Consider the following 21,075-nt stretch of genomic DNA (forward strand, 5'->3'; position numbering starts at 1 on the left):
CTTTGTTTAACACATGTGTCAATTATTGTAAATATTTCATTGGATTAGTATTATTTAGTGAATAAAAAGGACATTATTTTTTTAATTGCATAACAGTTGTCTGAACTTAAATTGTTGATGTGTGTAGTGTAACATGTGAGTATGAGTAAAATGAAAGAATACTAGTATATCATGAGAATACCGGTAATACATTTTAATCAATAATGGTGGATATTGTGCATACCATCCTATGGCAATATGCCTGCACATAATTCTGTAAACACAAAATGGAAGAATGCAGAAAAGATATTAAATATCCGCGCTGTACATATATATCAACTTGGTCCTGTTTGTTTCCCCATAATAGAACTAACTGCCCATATCTATTTTCTAAGCATGTCTATGCATTATTACCAGTGTAATTGTTGATAATTGCACTGAAGTAAGGCCTTTTGAAATGCATCTGTCAAAAATAACATAAATGATACAGAGGCCATGTTTAGAAGCAGAATACAAGGTTATTTTGGTATACAATTATGAAAATAAAATGATGAAACAGTACAAAATGTGCAAAAGGTACAGGTTACTGTTTCAAGTAAATATCGATTCATGAGAAATTCAAAAAATTAAAAGGAATGACAGCAGAGCAGTGATATTTTATTCGATTTCACGCAATGTACCATGGGAAAATTTAAGGCAAGAGGGTGGATTCCCATGATCACAATTTCACGCAGAATCCATTGAAATCCTGCACAGGATTATTCAGGAGACTGTCTTATGGAATCCATTAAAATGCTGTAATGGATTCTGCTGTGGATTCTAAAAGTGTTCCGTATATAGAAGAATCCATAATTGGATACCTTAGGATTCCCTGAGTACCCACAATGGATATCTCTGGATTCCCTGGATTCTGATTGAATCCACGGAGGAATCCACAACAATGCTTGATGGATTCTGGCTTTTTCACATAGTGACGCACCTCGGGGACAGACATTCGGACTCTCAAACTTTTACAATTCTCTTCTCATATACCTTATGTGGGGGCTCATTTTAAAGCTCTTGGTGAAAATAAACTTTTTCACCGGCTTAGTTTTTCGAAATCGAATTTTTTTTTTCACAGAGTTAACACAGGGATGGCGGCCACTTTGAATTTCTAATGTCGGTAAACCTTGGGTAATTTGTTTGTCTAGTACCAAAATTTGCACGGTGACCCCCTATTTTTATTCTTGATTTTGAAAGAGAATGATTGAAAGATCCCTTGAGGAAAGATAGAGCAAAAGTTTAAGTTTTTCACTTTCGAGGTGCATACTACCTTAAAACAAAGATACTACAGTTCTATGTCGGAGGAAAAATTAAAAAAAATAACTGTGATGCACAATGCATGCATATTACTGATGAATTCACAGCACATGCAATGACTGAATAAATTCTGGATAATATCAGGACAGTTGTAAACAAAGCTAATGGTAACAGCAAATTATAAGTTCGAAGGATATATTGCAATGCAAACCATTGTACTGAAATTTAATTGACGATTATAAATGTGAAATGTGGTTTATTTCCCTTCGCTGACAGAGGGGTATCCTTTCAAAGCGTAGGTCGTATTTTCTATCGCATTCAGTATTCTATCCCTTGCTTCAGGCCATGCTCCTGGGCCTTCCAGACGATACCAGTAAGGTACCATTGGTCCGTACTTGAAGGCCATGGCCAGTTTCGGATCCTTCACGAGCAGACGCCAAAAGGAAGGCTTTACACCCAGCATATCGGCCAGTTCTTCCGCATTGGGTGCTGCGGGAATCTGTGTGTAACAAAATTTATTGGAGAACACATTTATAGAAGTGTTAAATGCGGTACTACCATGTACAAATAACGCTATTTGAAAGTTATTATGACATAATCTGATTTGAAACATATTTATTAGCAATCTCATACCACGAACAACATTATCTGCTCGTATTCTGTTGAAAATATATCTCTCGATATTTTTGACGTTCAGAACAATAATCTCTGACATTCAGTATGGCCGACATTCAGTATATGGCTACGCAAGCTGTCAAGAATACAGTACCGGAAGTTAATACTTACGTTATAATATTTATTTCTCTCATACTTAATTCTCTGGTCAATCTCTCTTTTCATTGTTGCTTTATCTGGCAGTACAATATGCCCGGCAAAGACCCTGGCCGCTACTCGGGCTTGTAGTTCAGCTACTGGCCAATGCGATCCATAATTATGCAATATGTTTATCAACGCCAATTTTTCAGGGTGTTCAAGGCGCGCTGGAAAGATGTACTTGTACATCTCAGCCTTGCCCGATTCGTCTGGGAAAGATGAAACATGTGGCCAGTAAGGAAAAGAAATATGTCTCAAGGTTTAATACCTGCTGTTCTGAATGCCATGATAATTGGTGAACAATTTTACAACAACAACAAGTAGTGAACTAAAGTCGGTTTAATACATTATGCTGCTCGTATATTCCTATGTTAAAAAATTACTAGTAGTAAAGGGTCGTAAGTCGCACGGCGCCGTGGCGCCCGTACACGGCTGAATCTTTCAGTCTACACTATCAGAGGTTTTAACCAAAAACGAAACAAATCTGCTGGTTTACAGTGAAGGGTCAAACCATTTTAATATTGGTCGGATATATAAATAATACATTACCATAAAGCCATGAGTCGTCGATTGTTGGCACGGCGAAGTCATATCCCGTCGCAAAGATGACCGCATCAACATTCTCCAAAGTAGTGCCATCTTTGAAAATGACGTCACTTTGCTTAAACTCTTTTATGTCCACCATGGGTTTAATCTGGCCTTGCGCTAGCCTATCTTGCATATCATCACAAAGCATAGAAGCTTTGAAAAGTAAATATATTTCTTTACTCTGAAATACAATAAGAAATAAACTGTTTGATTTAGATTTTCTGTAGTCACCGTGAATTTAAGTGCATAGTTCTAGACATCAACCCACCCTGTGTTGATCCTAAAGTAATATTATTCTGAAAACGTGAGCAGCGAGACGATACAGTCCACCATTACGTACGTATTTAATGATTTGGTAGGTAACCGTACTAATAACATTTTCTATAGCAAAGCAAAAATGCTGTGGGTAGATTTGGCACGTTTTAGCAAGGGCGAGAGTCGACCAAACGTTAAATAAGAGTGAATCACAATAACCACGCGAGATGAAAAAAAAAAACGTTTTTCTTTTGGCGGCATTCACATCATTTTGCCTCATTTTAGAAATCAGCAAGAGTGTAGCGCATTTACAAACACGTGGGAATGGCTGAGGGCAATACCTTTGGGCGCACGTGGAGGACCACAACGTTACTTAATGGGAGGAAGGCAGGGTAGAGCTTCAATCGTGGTGGGTCTGGTCCTGCACGAGGTTTGCCTGATTTAGGTTGAGAAGGGGGGGGGGGAGTAATGAGAAGGAGGAACATTTTCTGAGTGGACCCTTCACGTGGTGTTCACTGATGAGGTTTGATGGAGAATTCAACAGTAGGAGATACCAAGGAGTTTCTGTGACAATTATACTTTAGAATACCTCTGTGCCAACATGTTAAGCAACCGGCAAATGGTTTACAGTCCCGGTGTGCCTTAATTGTATAATATGGACCAGTCTTCATAAGACTAGGCCACTTTGGCACTGATGTTAATTGAATACAAAAACAGTATCATGCTGAGGAGACAGATATCTTATTTGCCTTCTGGTATTTGTGCGGTCACAGTGTCAGCTAGAAAGTCTGATAAGATAATATGCTTTGCTGGTGCACCTTAACATCACTTGGTACAACAGCCCCTACGAAAATGATCAGGTGGATCCGTCTCTCCGTTTGTAATTAGATGAGAGGCGTGTGGATTATGTTGCGTCGTAGCGATTATTGAATGTGGGCCCAACACTCTTCACTGAGTCTCTTGCCACTATGTTTGATATGTGTCAGACTGATACGGTCCAAAGGTGACGACACTGGGTTTGATAATACCAATAACATACACAAAAAATCACAAGAGAGGAGAATCAGTAAATTTTAAATTACTTTTAGCTGTGATTGTACTACCCATAGGGCATTTTTCAAATCACACTTTTTCAAGAATCCATGCAAAGCCATGAAGAATATTGTATTGTCTTCTTTTTGGGTTGGAAGCAGTGGCCGACTGGTTTTGTGTGAGGCCTAGCAGCTGGGCGATGTTGCCGTGAGTGTGTGGGGGTTCGAATCCCGTTTGGTTTATAGTAAAATTTATATTTATATTTATATTATATTATATGGTGTAAAACATAATTGGGGAATTGAACTTGGCTGTCGTTAGCCTTGTCTATTACAATTTAAGAAGATACCCTTTAAGAATATAAGCAGTCCAATTCACTAACTCCAATATATGCATTAAATTTCCCGCTGTATCAAAATTAAAAGAAAACCATATTTTGTCTCAACACGACATGCAGTGGCATTCGTTTTGTACGTAATAAAGCTGTTCAAAACTTGCCTGTAAACCGAATTTTCTGTGGTCGCCTATTCTTGTTTGACACACTTTCTCCATTTCCGCCATTAATTTAGGTCCAGATGTAAGCGAGGACCTACGAAACACACAAATGTCGTAAGGGAGGCCGTTCTGGCAAATACGAGGTAAAAACCACACTCCATGCCGCATGCTTAGGTATACCTTTAAAAGAAAATTAAACAAAAAACAATGTCTATAGGTCGAAGTTTTGACCATTACTCTCGAAGGCCATTTTCTTCATACATGACTCGGATGACTGATCGTAATATGTTACTAGATAATGTAAGGTCTAGTATAAAGCAATTTGAATAAAGTGGAAAGACTGTTTAAATTACCACTGGACAAAATGCTTGATATACGTTCTGTATATTTACTTATATTGACGTTTATGGAACACAATGTTAATTGTATACTTAACGTATATCTTTGTATATGGAATATTCTAATACATTCTAATTACTTTAAACAATGACAGGAAAAACCTAATTGTTGAGGATCTACTTTTTATTCAGTCATGCGCATAGTCTATTGCCATAGATATGGCAATATTCGTGCGAACAGACTTCATTCATGAGGTGCACCACTGGTTTTCGCACGAGTCAACAACCCAAGTAACAAATCATCCACGCCTCAATAAGCATCATAAGAATGATATTGAGCTCACACGTGAAGAATATTTTATGGTGCAATATGTGAAATATGTTAATTAAAATACTATAAATAAAGGTGCTTTGCTTTAATCTATCCCGATCATTTCGACCGTGCTCGATCGTCGTACCGAGTGGAGAGCGTCGGCGTCATAAAATGTCGCGCGAATGACATAGCTGTCACTCCATGTTCTCACTACATAATCTGAGGTAGACTGTGTTGAGCGACGGGAGAATCTTTGTTAGATCTTGTCCAAAAGTTACAAGAATTTGAATGGAAAAACTATAGGACAACATTACAAGATGTAACACATTATTACAGTACCTGAAAGCCCTCCTTTAGTACTATTTTGTAGGCAAGCTCGCAGGCGGATAGTGACAGCCATTTTGTTTGTTTACCTTATTTACCATCAAATTGCAAATATGGTTGGGAAAGCTCTAAAACTGATCACGCTTGTCGTGCATATGTCTATGTGTACCGTAAAATATCACGGTTGGCATTTTACGGTAAACGTCTCCAGGAGGGAACAACATGGGCATTGGCATGTGATAATCTAAACTATCACACACACTACCACGCACAAAGCACTTGCTATGAAAAGTTGGTGGAAATCGCTGATCACATTGCCTTCTTGAACCGTTTTAAAAGAAATGAAAAAATTCAAAATAAACATTGTCGGTCAAAGTTTCCTATTTTAAGCAGGACTGAAACTGTTTGCCATTTAGCTTTCTTTTAAGTGGGTTTATAGCAGTGAACTTATTCTGCATTGCTGAAAATTGTTTACTTTTATAGGACTTTCAGGATATATTCCACGATATTGGTTAACACGCTTTCTTTTTCTGAAAGTGTTGAGCTCGTTTTCAATCGTTGTGTTATTGTGATACATTAAAAATTATTTCTTTTGCGGCAGCCTCTCATAGTTTTTTATATTCTTTATTTGAAAGTGTTCTCGCAAAACACCGTTTTAATCGTTTCCGTAAGCCTGTTTTTTGTGGGGGAGGGTGGCGTGCCATTTTTTTTCAAAGTCATATCGCTAGGGATTTACTGATACATATAGAACTATACTTGATCATACTGTTTGAGTTGTTCGGACAAAATGTGATTATGTAACAATGGAAATGACGAAAACACAGCTACTCTTGTAACACATGAATGTCAAAACAAAACGTCTCCATAAAAATAGTGCCATGTACTTTAACAACCTGTCTATACGTGAAGTAACCTGAAGTTCAAGAGATAAACGGAGAGACGGTATGCATACATACCAATAATGCTCGCTTTGGTACACTTTACATAATACTGTCATTTTTCTCTTCATATATGGTGAGCATATTACAATTCTTAAATACGACTGTCATTTTAATGTGCAGAAGCAAACATCGTCACAAATATTGTCATTAAGTAATAACATCAATCTTTACAAGATTCCAACATTTACCTCAGCGCCATTTCGTGCAATTTCTGATGATATTTCTCCACCAGAGTGAGAGCCACCTTGTGAAAGAGAAAAAAAATGATATTGATATTAGCATTACTCAAATTCTAATCTTATGAAAATTTAATTTTGATATTTATAATTAAGGTTATGTGTCTTCATGTTACGGATTTACTATTCCCATTAAGGATGATCATGAACGTATTTTTGCTATGGTACACAGTTGCTTAGAAAAAAAGCATATCTGATTTTGAGAAATCACTCATGAGGCTTACCTACGACTACAACTCTTTTCCCTCTGAATTTACTTGGTTCCCGGTACTCATTTGAATGAATTGTTGTCCCCTTGAAGGTTTCCCTCCCAGGATATGAAGGAACAAACGCCTTGTTGTAGGCACTTGTGCAAATCATGACGTAATCAAACTCTTCAGTGGAAAGCTTGTCATCCTTGTCTTTGATCTGTAACTTCCAATACTTGCCATCGTTGTTGCGCTGTACGTCGATTACGTCTGTGTTGAACCGAATGTGCTTCTCGAGATCGAAATGTTGTGCATAGTTCTGGATATGACGCAGTACCATTGGGTGAGGCATAAATGGCGTGTTTTCTTTCGGATAGGGAAAATCTGAAAATGTCATCATTTCTTTGCTGTCGTTGCTTACAACCGAGTCATAGAGGGCGCTTCCCTGTCTTGGCCGCAACTCTGGTGAGTAATTCCAAACACCACCTAGGAGAAATTTAAATCAAAGCAAAGCGTTTTTAATTTTAAAAGGGCGATGTATTAAATAAATTAGTGATACTTAATTGAGGGATATGTACGAATACGACTTATATCCTAAAAATATTCGAAGTTGATATGCTTTAAAATTTTCTTTTCTTGTGCAGATAAAAAGTAACTTTGGGTCGGGACTAATATTCAAACGTTAACCATAACAGTGCATATGACAGGTATGGACGTTGTGTTGACAGCGTACACATAGTTGGCGTGACAACATGCTTTGGGAAGAAGGACGAGAACTTACAATTGGCTGACAAAACAAAATTAGAGGAAAATTATTTCATGACATGTTTTCGCCAACACAACGTTGAATACAATCAGCAACACAACATTTGCACTGTTGTGTTGGTTACATATCATTTTCGTCTTGCACAAGACGAGAACGCACTCTAACCACAACAACAGTATTTGCGCGCTTACAAGGCTTTAAAGAAAATAAATATCTCTCGTGTCTTAGATATCAATATCGGTATCGTTTTGTTGGCTCTCTACAGTCAAATGATAATCAGTGGATATTAAAGTAAGCTGTCTCGGGAGGACAAGAATTAAAATGTGCTAGCCCCGTTCTTCGCATAGACACAATAATTTGCTGCGATCTACCAGGTACACCTGAGAGCATGTCAACTTGGTTTGTTGTTAGACAGTGATGGAAGTTACGTTTAAAGACCCTCTTTGTCGACAGAGATTTGGAATGCGCTCCACACTCTTTTCCTTTACGTAAGCAACTCCGGAACTACTCCACGATAGTTGTGTGGTCCATGTTACGTCGCATAATGTGACGTATTTCTCAGTCGCTTGCAATCAGCGTTTTTTCCACTGCAACAATGGTGCAACAGCCATGTAGACTTAACGTTTCCAATATATCCACTCACCTTATGTGGATAACGTCACGATAAAATCACTCTATTGCCATTTACATATTTTGTTAGAGGCCCTTTGACAGTATAATACCTTACTTTATATATAGGATACAAAGGTCAATGAGGGTCAGAGGGGAGGGCGTTCATAGAACGATACGATGTTTTCACATTGACCTAATTCTATGTAATAGCTTTGTGTACATGTTAGGATTTGAATTCAATACGGGATATTTTGACGTACAAAGTTACTCCAATGGTCAAGGACTTAATGGGAAGATAATTCGATACCAGTGCGGTCGGTTTGCTTGTACGTGTTTTAGCACTAACACAGGCAATATTGATAGAATATCGTTTTCATCGTCTTATATACATTTGTGCATTCGGATATAAAAGGGTGACATCATTTGGGATAAATAAAAACCTAATACTGCAAGTTTCCACGAACGCCGCCTCCTCAGAAACTCGACCTTATTTTGGAACACGGTCAGTTGAATAATATCTATTCAATCAACATATCTGCAAAAACTACATCCGAACAAATTCAAAGTGGTGTGTCGCTTAAGATTTATGTCAACCAGCACAAATGCATGTGCACGAACGCCAATTAGTCTGGACTCAACAAATGACTCACTTGACATCTGCGAACCTTGTGAACTAAATAAATCCTTCCTGTTTTGGGTTAAGTAGCGGAGGATACAACTTTCTACGTCGTGTCCGCCATTTACGTACAAGTCATTCATGTAGGTCACAGCACCAATTGCCAGACACACCAGACACGGCAGACAGCTGTTTAGACCAGCATGGTGACATAAAGCAAGGAGTCAAAAACATTTTCAGTTGGATTAATAATTTGTAGATACTTTGCTTTTAGGATCTGTCGCTTACCAAATTTGTCGTGTCTCTCAAAACACGTTGGCTCAAGCCAATCTTCTTCGAGACAGCTTTTGATTGAGACCAAGCCAGCGACTCCAGCGCCAACGATTGCGACGCGTTTCGTCGCCGCCATGCTTCCCTTGTATACTGTTAAATGCACTTTGGACTTCAGCACTGAGTGAAAATGTCCACTTCAGAATAAAGTCAGGGGCTCCTTTCGAGGTGTTTTGGTCTCGTCATAGCAGGGAGCAAGCAAAGGATTATATGGCTAGAGTTAGGCCTAGCTGCCTTATATTACATTTTTGCGCTTTTCAGGGATGTTTTTGTCTCTTTTATTTCATATATTTTCTCAATCTACATATATTGCATATTCACAGGTGAAAATAATTGCACTTTTCACTGAACGGCTACCAAAGAATTAAAAATGAATGCACGCTTTCTGCGACATGAAGGTTAACCTTTACAATACTGTCTGATACAATCTTGGTATTGAATTGATAAATAACCTTAGCAATATTAGTGTGACATTGACCCTACTTGATGAAGTGACGAATGTAAGTCGTACCTGGTGTTACGTGATACAAAACGAACAAAAATTGAACTCAGCGATTTCCGTACAAAATGAAATTTATAACAAAAATAAAACTAGTCGCTAAGTCAAAGGGATAGAATACAAACTGTAAAAGTGCACTCGCTACTTATTTCAGCTGAGAAAGCAAAGCTCCAGTCTCCGAGTTGAAACAGTCAGTCGGATGAATGAACAGTCCTTTGGCTTGCAGGCTTGAAATTGCAAAAAGTCCACAGTATAAATCCAGCGTGGCAGTGATGGTCTTGAAAAGTCTTGAAATTAATACTGCTGGAGTTTCCAAGGTCTTAAATTAACACGCAAGATTCACGATCCCAAATGTCTGACTGCAAGCTGTGCCGGCCCCTATTTATACTCATATGGTTATATAAGAGCATATAATAACAATCTTGAACTTTTATTGACATGCTAATTACTGCTCTAAAATTATCTCTCTTACACAACTAATTACATTTACAGAATATTCCAAACATGGCTAATTGAATTCAAGGTCGTGAGGTCGTGAAGGGCAGTGACCTTGAGAATGTTCTAGACTAATTAAACTCAGGTTATGTGTGGGGGAAAATTACCTACATAACACTGGTGACTCTACTTTGGTGTACTGCACAAGTCAAAACAACATCGTCACATCCGAATGCGACATGAGTCTTTTGTTTGATTCGAGCCTTGCTGTAAAATTAGCTTTAGTATTATATGCACATTAGATTTTTTACTTGTTAATATTATTGTACAAATTAGAATATTTACTGTAAATAGAAAATGTACCATCGAAGCGAGGCTCTTGCCTCTTCTGTTAACTTATTTTACGGTAGTGCTCTTCCTGAGCTGCAATCGCCGACTGATTCTCAGTACACTGTGCATCCCCCGATAAATTTAAATTTGTTTATTCCTTCCACAAAAATACCTTCAGTACGGGGTTTTCCTGTGATATTAATGGGTAAGTGAGTGTCATGTACAATCAGGTTTTTTGTAAATGAACTCACAAAGCCACAGGATGCCACTTTTGAGCAGATAATGTTGTGTTCGAAATATTTACAACGTGAGAAGGAGACAGTTCATGCACGTGAGGAAAAACATATTTAATTACCCTTTAGACCAAAATGTATTTGTAACATTCAAGGTAATAAGTCGATTAAATAGTAAATAATTGAAAAAAGAAAGCGCGCGCTGGTATGAAAGGTGGGCTGCAAGAAAATTATGAGGAAATGAACTGAAAGAAAGATAATAAAATTAAATTGTACAGTTTATGATGTCTCGGTTTTGTAATACGGTTTTATCAGAAGTACGCGTCGCAAACATTAGTTTACGCATAAGTCCCACCGTTAAGAGAGATTAGGGTAGTTGTGCGCCCCGAAGGTGAAAGACTTAAAGCCCCTAGTCAATTATCAGATTTCTCTAATATAAATATCAGTTACTTGATGAAATACTCAATGGAAAACAAAAGAATGACAAACTGTTAATGGGCTAATGACACATTCGCTCATGCGAGAACCTGGGGTTGAGAAGAGCGCCTTTAAACGTTTGTTCAAAAACTTTCTTGATTAATTTTTAACCTGTCACCAAATACAGTTACTTAAGAAAGTTGCATAACATTTGCCGATATCCCCGTGTAAACTCTGCAGGTAAAAACGCCAATGTTAACTCGAATCTGAAAAATAAAATTTCCAGTTTTTGACAAAAGTAAGAGGCACAAAACTTCTTCCTACTCAAACAGCTTTAGAATAATCAAGCTCCAAGTGATAGATCATAAACGAATTCTGAAAGTTAGAGAATCCGAATATCTATCGACGAGGCGCATTCTAGCTTTATGTAAATGCTGCCTCTGTCCTCTCATCGGTGCTCTAGCGAAACTGAATTAGTCAACTACATATTGTTGAGTCCGGCATACAGTCTTAAGAAATTCAAATAATTGTCTCGGCATAACGTGCTATAGCAAGTGGTGCAACAAAACACATTTCTTTCGTAAGGAAACATTTCGTCGTTTTGGTCACGATGTAACTGATCTAAGGAAATATAGGGCTGGTCATTATAATATTATACATGGAAACTTATGACATCTTTTAAAATACACCGTTAAAAATATACGACTTTAAAATGTTCAGAACAAGCTCATATAATGGTTCAAATGGTTAAATTATTTTTGTTAGCAAAGCACACGTTTTAGTACAAAAGTTCATAATGAGAAACGTTGTGGAACTGGGCTACAAATTACAGTCAATTACTTATTATATTTTGCTAGTTTGAATACATGCATGTCGTTACTTGTATATTTATGAACTGGCCAAAATATGCTATTTCTGTAATAGTAAGACAATTACATATATTATGTTTCATTGTAAAGTGGCCTGAATCGCAACCAGTGTGACGTAGAGAAGGATAAAACACCCTTTTCTAGTTCTACCGGATTTTCCCTGTGCGATTGCGCGCAGAGACCAATCTGTCACGATCAACGCCATGCTCTCATGATTATTACAAAAGAGGATGCGATAAATTGAGACATTGAATCATGGAATGTATGCCTACGAATGTTCGAGTCGCTAAAGCTTGAGCTATTCTCAATCATCGAATGAGGTGCTTACGATTTAATAGCTTGGAAACGTCGCGGCTCCTGCCGTACGGCTCAGTGCATACTTCGTATCTGGCGTTAAATCCGAGCGCCACGCCTCAACGTAAAGTTAACTGAATAAATAAGTAACCGTTTAATCTTCGGGAAAGCGATATAGACGGCACAAAACATCAAATCTTTCCTCGGACAAGGATACAATTCCTTCATTATATGCAAAATTTGTTGATTCTAATTTCTTTTAAAGATCTTACTTGCAGCTAAGTCACTAAGATCTATGTTGAAGGAAACATTTAACATCGCTCCAATCAAAGCACTAGTTGTGTACCAATGCATACATAGCAGCGATGAATTCACAGCACATGCAATGACTTAATAACATACTGCTGAATCATATCAAAAATGTGTAAACAAAGCCGATGGTTAAAACATAGTAATAGTTATATATTACTAAAATGCAAACGAAATCATTAAAATCTTATTAGATCTCTTTTAGAGTGACGATTACACAATATGGTTTATTTCCCTTCGCTGACAGAAGGATATCCTTTCAAAGCGTAGGTTGTGTTTTCTATCGCATTCAATATTCTGTCCCTCGCTCCAGGCCACGCTCCTGGACCTTCCAGACGATACCAGTAAGGTACCAGTGGACCGTACTTGTAGGCCATGGCCAGTTTCGGATCCGTCACAAGCAGCCGCCAAAAGGAAGGTCTTACACCCAGCATATCGGCCAGTTCTTCCGTATAAGGTCCAGCAGGTATCTGCATGAACAAAAAATATTGGAGAAAATGTGTAGGGAAGATATTAAATGCATTACCATCATGTGCAAAAAAATGTTCCACGAAAGTTCTGATGGCATTATCCGAGTCAAAACATTTTATAAATAATCCCATAGCATTAAAAAAACTATATGTTGAAAATTTATCAGTCAATATTTTTCACGTGCATTACAATACTCGCCAACATTCAATGCATGCTACATTATCTGTGCAAAATACATTTCTGCATATAAATACTTACGTAATAATATTTATTTTTCTCATACTTAATTTTCTTGTCAATGTCTCTTTTCATTGTTGCTTTATCTGGTAGTACAATATGCCCGGCAAAGACCCGGACCGCTACTCGGGCTTGTAGTTCAGCTGGTGGCCAATGCGATCCATAATTATTCAATAGATTTATCAACGCCAACTTTTCAGGATGTTCAAGGCGCGCTAGAAAGATGTACTTGTACATCTCAGCTTTGTCATGTTCGTCTGTGAAACCAATAAAGGTGAGAAATATGCCTTAGCACATTGTATACCGTATAACATGGTACGTGTTGAGTAATATTTCGATCAATATTTCGACAACACATTTTGCTATGGATGTATTCGAATACTTGCAATCAACCCCACATAAAGAATTTTTGACCGAAAAATGAAACAAATGTGCTTGGTTGAAGAAAAAGCTCAAATTCCAATAGTTTTTCGGATATTTTACATATTATTGCCAGTGATTTATGTACCAAGAACAGGTAAAAACTTCCCTGACGCCAAAAGGGCAAACTGTCTCCTGCTGGGAGGGCACATACCCGGTATATTAAGGAATATTTTTATTACATGCCTCTTTACAGTTAACGGTATTGATGATGATGATGATGATGATGATGATGATGATGATGATGATGATGATGATGATGATGATGATGATGATGATGATAATGATGTTGATAATGATGATGATGATTATTATTATTCTTTATTTAAACTCGTTAACTCTATAGGTGAAACACCTATTTTCATGGAGGACGAATCGATTAAAGAAAAACAATCATAAAACATGCACAACGATCTTGAAAACACCTGTAACACAGAATTACAAACAGCAAAAACACTACTACGAAGCATCAGACAAGTAAATAGAATACAGAGAGCTATTACAAGATTTCTTTAAACTGGTCAGTTACATAGAGTCCCTGACGGCTTTGGGGAGATTGTTGTATTTGCCAACACCCGCAACAGAAAGAGTGTTTTGATAAGGAGTTGTACGTGCTTTGGGAAATTTCAGGAGGTTATGGTTGGAAGAACGCAGTGATCTTGAAAGAATATAGGTGTTGAACATACTTGTTATATTGTCAAGCGGTATATTGTGAGTATCTCTGTAAATCTTGGATTCGCGGTTGAGAAGGAGGAATGGAAGTCAAAATAGCAGTGTCCGCATGGATATTTGACATCTAGCATTACGCCTCTACTTTGACGTAGAATACGTCGAGGGGCTTCACTGGATGGGCTAACCGTACATATCGTTTACACAGCCCGCTAACTCCCCGGATGTTCCTATTCTAATCAATGCACTAATATCCACTCACGACAAGGCATGCAATAAAAATAATACATTACCATAAAGCCATGAGTCATCGATTGTTGGCACGGCGAAGTCATATCCCGTCGCAAAGATGACTGCATCAACATTCTCCAAAGTGGTGCCATCTTTGAAAATGACGTCATTTTGCTGAAACTCTTTAATATCTACCATTAGTTTAATCTGGCCTTGAGCCAGTCGATCTTGCATATCATCACTGACCATCGATCCTTTGCCAATTGAATATAGTTCAGAATTTGTATTCTGTAATGCAATAATATGTAAATTGTTTGATTTAGATTTGTCACAGTCACTGTGTGTTTACGTGCATACTTCTAGACGTCTCTCACCCTGTGTTGATCCTACAGGGACAGTGTTGTAACAAACTTCAGCAGAGAAACAACACAGTTCACTATCAGTATGTATTTCATTATTTAATAAGTAACCGTACCAATGAAGTTTCTACACATAGCGAAAATGCTACTGGTAGATTTAGCACGTTTAGGCAAGAGCGGGAGTTTGCCGAACTTTCAATAACCCTGAAACACAATAACTACGCGGGACTAAGTGAAATAACCGTTTCTTTTGATGGCATTCACATTATTATTCCTCATTGTAGAAATCAGTGATAGTATGGCGCATCTACAAATATTTGGGCTAGTTGTGGGCAATACGTATACATTCGGGTGTACCTAGAGAGCAATGTAATGGGATGAGCTAGGACAGGACAGAGTTGCAATCGCAATGGATCGTGTCCTGCACGAAGTTTCATAATTTTATAGCGAAGAGGGGAAAAAACTGGTGACGGGGAGGAGCATTTTCTGAGTGAATCATTCAGTTGCCACAATGGTGTTCACTGATGAGGTTTGACGGAGAATTCAAAAGTAACAGACGCCAAGAAGTTAATGTCCACAATACTTTAGATACCTCTGTACATACATGTGAAACAACTGGTAAATGGTTTTAGGTCTGTGGTATGTCGTAATTGTATAATTTTGATCAATCTTCATGAGACCACACCACTTTGGCAGTGGTGTAAGTAGATTACAAAACAATATAATGATGAGAAGACAGAGATCTAGTATTATGATCTTTGCTCGATCACAGTGTTGCTAATGATAAGATCACTTTGTTTTGTTGGTGGACCGTAAATTTACATCACGTAGTGGATCCAACCCTCCGTTAATAAATTGAGAGACTTTGTGATTACGATGCTTTGTATATTTGTTTAGTCTAGACAGAACTCTTTACTCTTGTCACTCTATCTGATATTAGTCATACGAGGTTTGATAATACCGATCACTCACACACACACGTACACCTACACACACACACACACACACACACACACACACACGTACACACACACACACACACACACACACACAAAGGATATCACAAGGGAAGATAATCAGTAAGTTTAAATAACTTTTAGCTGTGATTGTACTTCTCAAAGGCATTTTCCAAATCCCAGACATTAAAATGATTAGGCGATTGAAATCCGTTTTCGCTAACCTTAGCCATTACAATTTAATCAGATGTCCTTCTAGAATAAAATTAGTTTAATTCACCGATTCCAAACCATGCATTCAATTTCCCACTATTTCAAATATAAATCATAAAAATATACGCTGTGGCACGACGACATATACTTCCCTTCCTTTGTACGTAAAACTCTTCAAAATATGCCTGTAAACCGAATTTCCTGTGGTCACTTATTCTTGCTTGGCTCACTTTATCCATTGCTGTTAATACTTTTGGTCCAGACGAAATCACTGACCGCCTGAACACATTGATGTCGTAAGGGAGGCCGTTCTGGCAAATACGAGGGAAGAACGACACTCCATGCCGCATGCTGAGGTATACCTTGAAAGAAAATAAAGGGAAAAAATGTCTGTAGGTCGAAGTTTTGACCATTACTCTAGAAGGGGCCTCGGGCGTTTTAACCATACATGACTTGAACGACTGATCGAAATATGGTACTAGATGAAACATGTCCCTTGACGACAAAAAAACACCGTTGTAAGTCAATTCGGAAACCATGGATAACAAAAGGCTTGCTTATTTCTATCAAGAAAAAACATTTGCTTTTCTCAAAGAGTAAGAAGCGTCCCATGAACGATGACATAATAATGATATATAAGAATTACCGTAATGTCTTAACCAAGGTTTTAAAACACGCAAAGAAAATGTATTATTGTAATAAATTAAACTCTGTAACTGGGAATTCTGGAAAAACATGGAATGTTATAAATGAAATTCTCAATAGAAATAATGGGAGTAGTATGGCCCCAAACAAATTAGAACTCAGTGAAATTGGCGGCAAGGTGATAACAGAGAGTATAGATATTGCAAATGAATTTTGTGAGTATTTCTCTGATATTGGGCCCAATTGGCGTCCAAAATTTCCACTGATATCAATTTCCAGAATTATCTGAAGCAGAGTCGTAGCAATTCTTTCTTTTTTCAACCAGTTGTTCCAGGAGACATTATGAAAGAAATACTCTCCCTGGATTCCTCAAAAACACCTGGTTATGATTTTACTCATCCTCTTTTGACTATCCATGCAGCTGAGTATATCGCTGGCCCTCTTTCACATATTATCAATCTTTCGATTTCAAATGCTGTTTTTCCTGATAGTCTAAAAGTTGTAAAAATTACCCCTCTTTATAAAAAAGGTTGTCCATTTGATGTTGGTAATTACAGGCCAATTTAAATTCTGCCCGTCTTTAGTAAAATGTTTGAAGCAGTTATCAACAAACAACTGGTTTCTTTTCTTGACAAGTACGATATTGTAATCGATACGCAGTGTGGATTTCGCAAAAAATACAGTCCTAAAGTTGCCCACGCTGACATTGTTGCTGATCTTATAGAGAAGATGGACCTTGGCTATGTAACATTAGGTATTTTTGTTGATTTGAAAAAAGCCTTTGACACTATGTATCATGATATCCTTCTCACAAACTACATCATTATGGAGTGCGAGGTCCATCACTAAAGTTATTTCATAGTTATTTAATAGATCGTAATCAATTTGTAATTGTCAATGGTAAATCTTCTTGTTACAGGCAAATCAAATGTGGTGTACCACAGGGCTCCATTCTGGGTCTGACTTTATTCTTGGTATATATTAACGATATTTGTAATTCAACAGACTATTTTAATTGTAGACTTTTTGCAGATGATACAAATATTTTTAAATCTCTACGTACCCAGAATGTAAATCTTACTCAAATTAACGCCAAATTTAACGAAATTATCAGTTGGTGTATGGCCAACAAACTCACAGTCAACGTTGACAAAACAAATTATATGATCATAAAGACACCACAGCGAAACACCACATTTGAAGGAAGTCTGTCAATTGGGAATGATACAATAGAACAAGTTTCTTATGCAAGCTATTTAGGAGTTACAATGGATTCATCTTTGTCATGGAAATTTCATACACGAAAGTCATTGAAGTAATTACACCAAAATTGGTATCATTACACGACGAAGACACTATGTTCCAAAATCCATTCTCATTCAACTATATAATGCTTTTATCTTACCTTATATAATGTACTGTTTGGAAATCTGGGGAAACACCTTTTCCAGCTATTTAGAGCCAATTTTTCGCCTTCAGAAACGGATTGTTCGTCAATAACGTTTTCTCATTTCATTGCTCATTCCGAACCTCTGTTTTACAAACTGAATATTTTAGATATCTACAAACTGAGTAAATATTGTACTTGTATGTTTGTTTATGATTTGAAACATAACAATCTTACTCATACAGTTGAACACTATTTTGAGATTCCAAAGCACTCGTATCCAACACGATTAACACAAGTTGAAAATTTCGTATTCCAGGCTCAAATTTCACAATTTCACAACATAACATTAGGTATGGAGCTGTGAAACACTGGAACTCGCTGCCTGACTATCTCAAACAATTGTCAAGTAGAAGTTTTCAAGTCTGCATTGAAACATCACTTACTGAATTTACATTAAATCTGTGTTTGTTTCTATCCTCCATCATACTTAAGCTTGTACCGAATAGTTATAAGTATACTCACGGGCCATGAACTCGACTAGTCCTTTTAGACTATTTTCATGGCCCCACCAGATTTTACAATATTGCAATGTTCTTTTCTTTTCTTTGACTTTGTACAATTTCAGTAATAACAGTTTTCTGATAATTTTCATTATTGTACATACTGTGAAGCATCTGGTGAAATAAAGCATTCATTCAGATAATGTAAGGTCCCCTTTAAATCAATTTTGAATGAGGTAGACAGACCATTTAAATTACCATTGTCGGGGATTTACACAAAACCGAAAAAGTTATGTAAAAGTTACATGTAAATGTTCCGCCTTATTAACGAATCGAAACTTTTTTATCGTGTTCATATTTTTTTTCTACCATTTAACGTGCCGTCGGTGGCTCGGAATGTATCTTGTGAACTGATTGTTTGTTGCCCTTCGTACAGGTCAATATATTCAACAACTTCCTGAGGTGTCGAAGGGTTTTCAAATCGGCTCACTATAGTGAGGTAGTACTACTTATATTTTGCAAGTGCATTATTCTTTTAAATTTTCTTTTCATGCTTCTTTTTGCTTACAGCGTGTGTCGTATAGCTTAACGCCGTATAGGTTTTCGCACAGGTCAACAAAATGCGCAAGTAATCCTACATACCTTAATGAGCACCATGAGAAAGGTTACCAGGACTCACGAATAGTAGTCGAATGGGAAGAGCGTTTTATGGTGCGATATGTGCAATATCAAAAGAGTTACCAATAAAAAAAACTATTTAAAAAAATATTTAATCTCTGCCATTTGATCGCACTCGTTCGTCGTATGGAGCGGAGAGTGGCAGCTATTGTAGATGTTCACACTGAGATTGTCAACAGATGTAGCATGCACGACATCGCTGTCACGCTACGCGCTCACTACTATTCGCAGGAAGACCGTGCCAATCGAGAGGAGAATGTTTGCTAGATCATGTTTAAACAGTTACAAGACTTTAATGGAATAAGGACAAGATTCTACCTTCTATTCCCATCCTTAAAGTCCGACAAGCTCGCGTGACAGGCGGGATAACGGCAACCATTTTTTGTTTACTTTTTTTACTATCAAGTTGCAATTGCAGTTCGGAAATACTCTCGTCGTTTGCCGTAAGGTAAACGTCACAAAACGGATCGATATGGGCATGTGTATTTAATTTACCATACCACGTGCATAACCAAATTTTTGGCGGAAACTGCAGACAAGATACGACACATTTTGTGTTTCTATATTGTTTCACATGATGATGAAAAATCAAAATAAAATATTTTAGGTCGAAGTTTCCTATTATTAATTAGCAGAACGTCATTTTGAAAGTGGTTGCCATTTCGCTTACATGCTTTAAGTAGGTTTAGAGCCGTGAACCTTTTCTGCACTGCGGAAAAATAATGTACTTTGTCTTTCTTTACTTTCAGGGGTACTCTACCGTGTTGGTTTAGGCGTTCTCTTTTTTGAATGTGTTAGCCTTTTTTTATTCTTGTTGTTATTGCAATGCTTTAAATTTTATTTCTTTTGCGGCAGTCTCTCTTGAATTCAAAGATTCTTGATTTGAATTTTTTTGGCAAAAACGCTGTTCTGATCTCCTCCATATGCTTATTCCATTTTAGGGGGAGAGCAATGTACCTTTTTTTTTTCAAAGTCATATCGTCACGACATTACTGATACTTGTGATGTGATTATATAAACAAAATATTTGATCATTCTGTTTGAATTGTCCAGATAAAATCTAATCAAACTAGTTTCGTCACTCATTGCGTTCTTCAAAACGTCACAGCGTTGATGTTTTGGCAGCTTGGTTGTTATTTGTTGAGTGCATTTCTATGTATTCATATGGCATACACTTCCCCTAAAAATGATTACTATAAAATCGCAGATATCTTACTGTAAGACTGTTCTTTGCATTGAGTGCATGCAATATGGATAAACTTCGTCGCTTGATTTTCTCACGGCAACAATGTAGCAGGTCGTATGACAACACCAAGAGATCATGAAGTAATGATGATTATTTATTATACAGCATCATATTGAAATTACACATTTTTCCTCGAAACATGGATGTCAAAACAAAATGTCACTATAGAAATGGTGTCATGTACATTGTCACCTTTCTATACGTGTAGTGATCTGAAGTTGTAGAGAAAAATAGAGATCCGGTTCGGTAATATTGATACGTTAATGTCATTTTAATTTCCTCTTCATATATGGTGAGCATTTGGTAAGTACTTTATTGACTATTGTTATTCTAAAATATCATTGTCACTTTAATGTGCATCGTCACACACTTTGTGATACTGTAGTCACCTTCAGCTTTACAAGATTTCAACCTTTACCTCAGCGCCATTACGTGCGATTTCCGATGATATTTCACCAGCCGTGTGAGAGCCACCTTGAGAAACAGTAAAAATGAAATGAATATTAGCGGTACTTATCCAAGTATTTTTAATTGAAAAATCGTGTAGTT

At 37.3% G+C, this 21,075-nt stretch overlaps 2 protein-coding genes and 1 long non-coding RNA gene across 3 annotated transcripts; all 3 read right to left on the bottom strand.

Moving 5' to 3' along the window:
- Nucleotides 1–155: 155 nt before the first annotated feature.
- On the bottom strand, nt 156–13,381 carry LOC139127399 (dimethylaniline monooxygenase [N-oxide-forming] 2-like). The gene is made up of 8 exons (XM_070693317.1): nt 13,241–13,381; nt 9,084–12,981; nt 6,838–7,287; nt 6,566–6,621; nt 4,465–4,641; nt 2,641–2,860; nt 2,065–2,300; nt 156–1,777 (listed from the first exon to the last, which is right to left on the bottom strand). Exons 2-8 carry the CDS (start codon nt 9,202–9,204, stop codon nt 1,535–1,537), a joined length of 1,503 nt encoding a protein of 500 aa, XP_070549418.1. The 5' UTR covers nt 9,205–12,981; nt 13,241–13,381; the 3' UTR covers nt 156–1,534.
- Nucleotides 12,739–14,788, bottom strand: LOC139127343 (dimethylaniline monooxygenase [N-oxide-forming] 2-like). Its single transcript, XM_070693259.1, has 3 exons — nt 14,602–14,788; nt 13,241–13,476; nt 12,739–12,981 (listed from the first exon to the last, which is right to left on the bottom strand). Exons 1-3 carry the CDS (start codon nt 14,786–14,788, stop codon nt 12,739–12,741), a joined length of 666 nt encoding a protein of 221 aa, XP_070549360.1.
- A 1,464-nt stretch (nt 14,789–16,252) lies between these two features.
- On the bottom strand, nt 16,253–21,001 carry LOC139127378 (uncharacterized). Its single transcript, XR_011550988.1, has 2 exons — nt 20,945–21,001; nt 16,253–16,429 (listed from the first exon to the last, which is right to left on the bottom strand). It is a non-coding gene; the product is annotated as an uncharacterized lncRNA (long non-coding RNA).
- Between the last annotated feature and the right edge of the window lie 74 nt (nt 21,002–21,075).

The sequence above is a fragment of the Ptychodera flava genome, unplaced genomic scaffold (assembly GCF_041260155.1).
Source record: "Ptychodera flava strain L36383 unplaced genomic scaffold, AS_Pfla_20210202 Scaffold_31__1_contigs__length_3010019_pilon, whole genome shotgun sequence".
NCBI lineage: Eukaryota > Metazoa > Hemichordata > Enteropneusta > Ptychoderidae > Ptychodera > Ptychodera flava.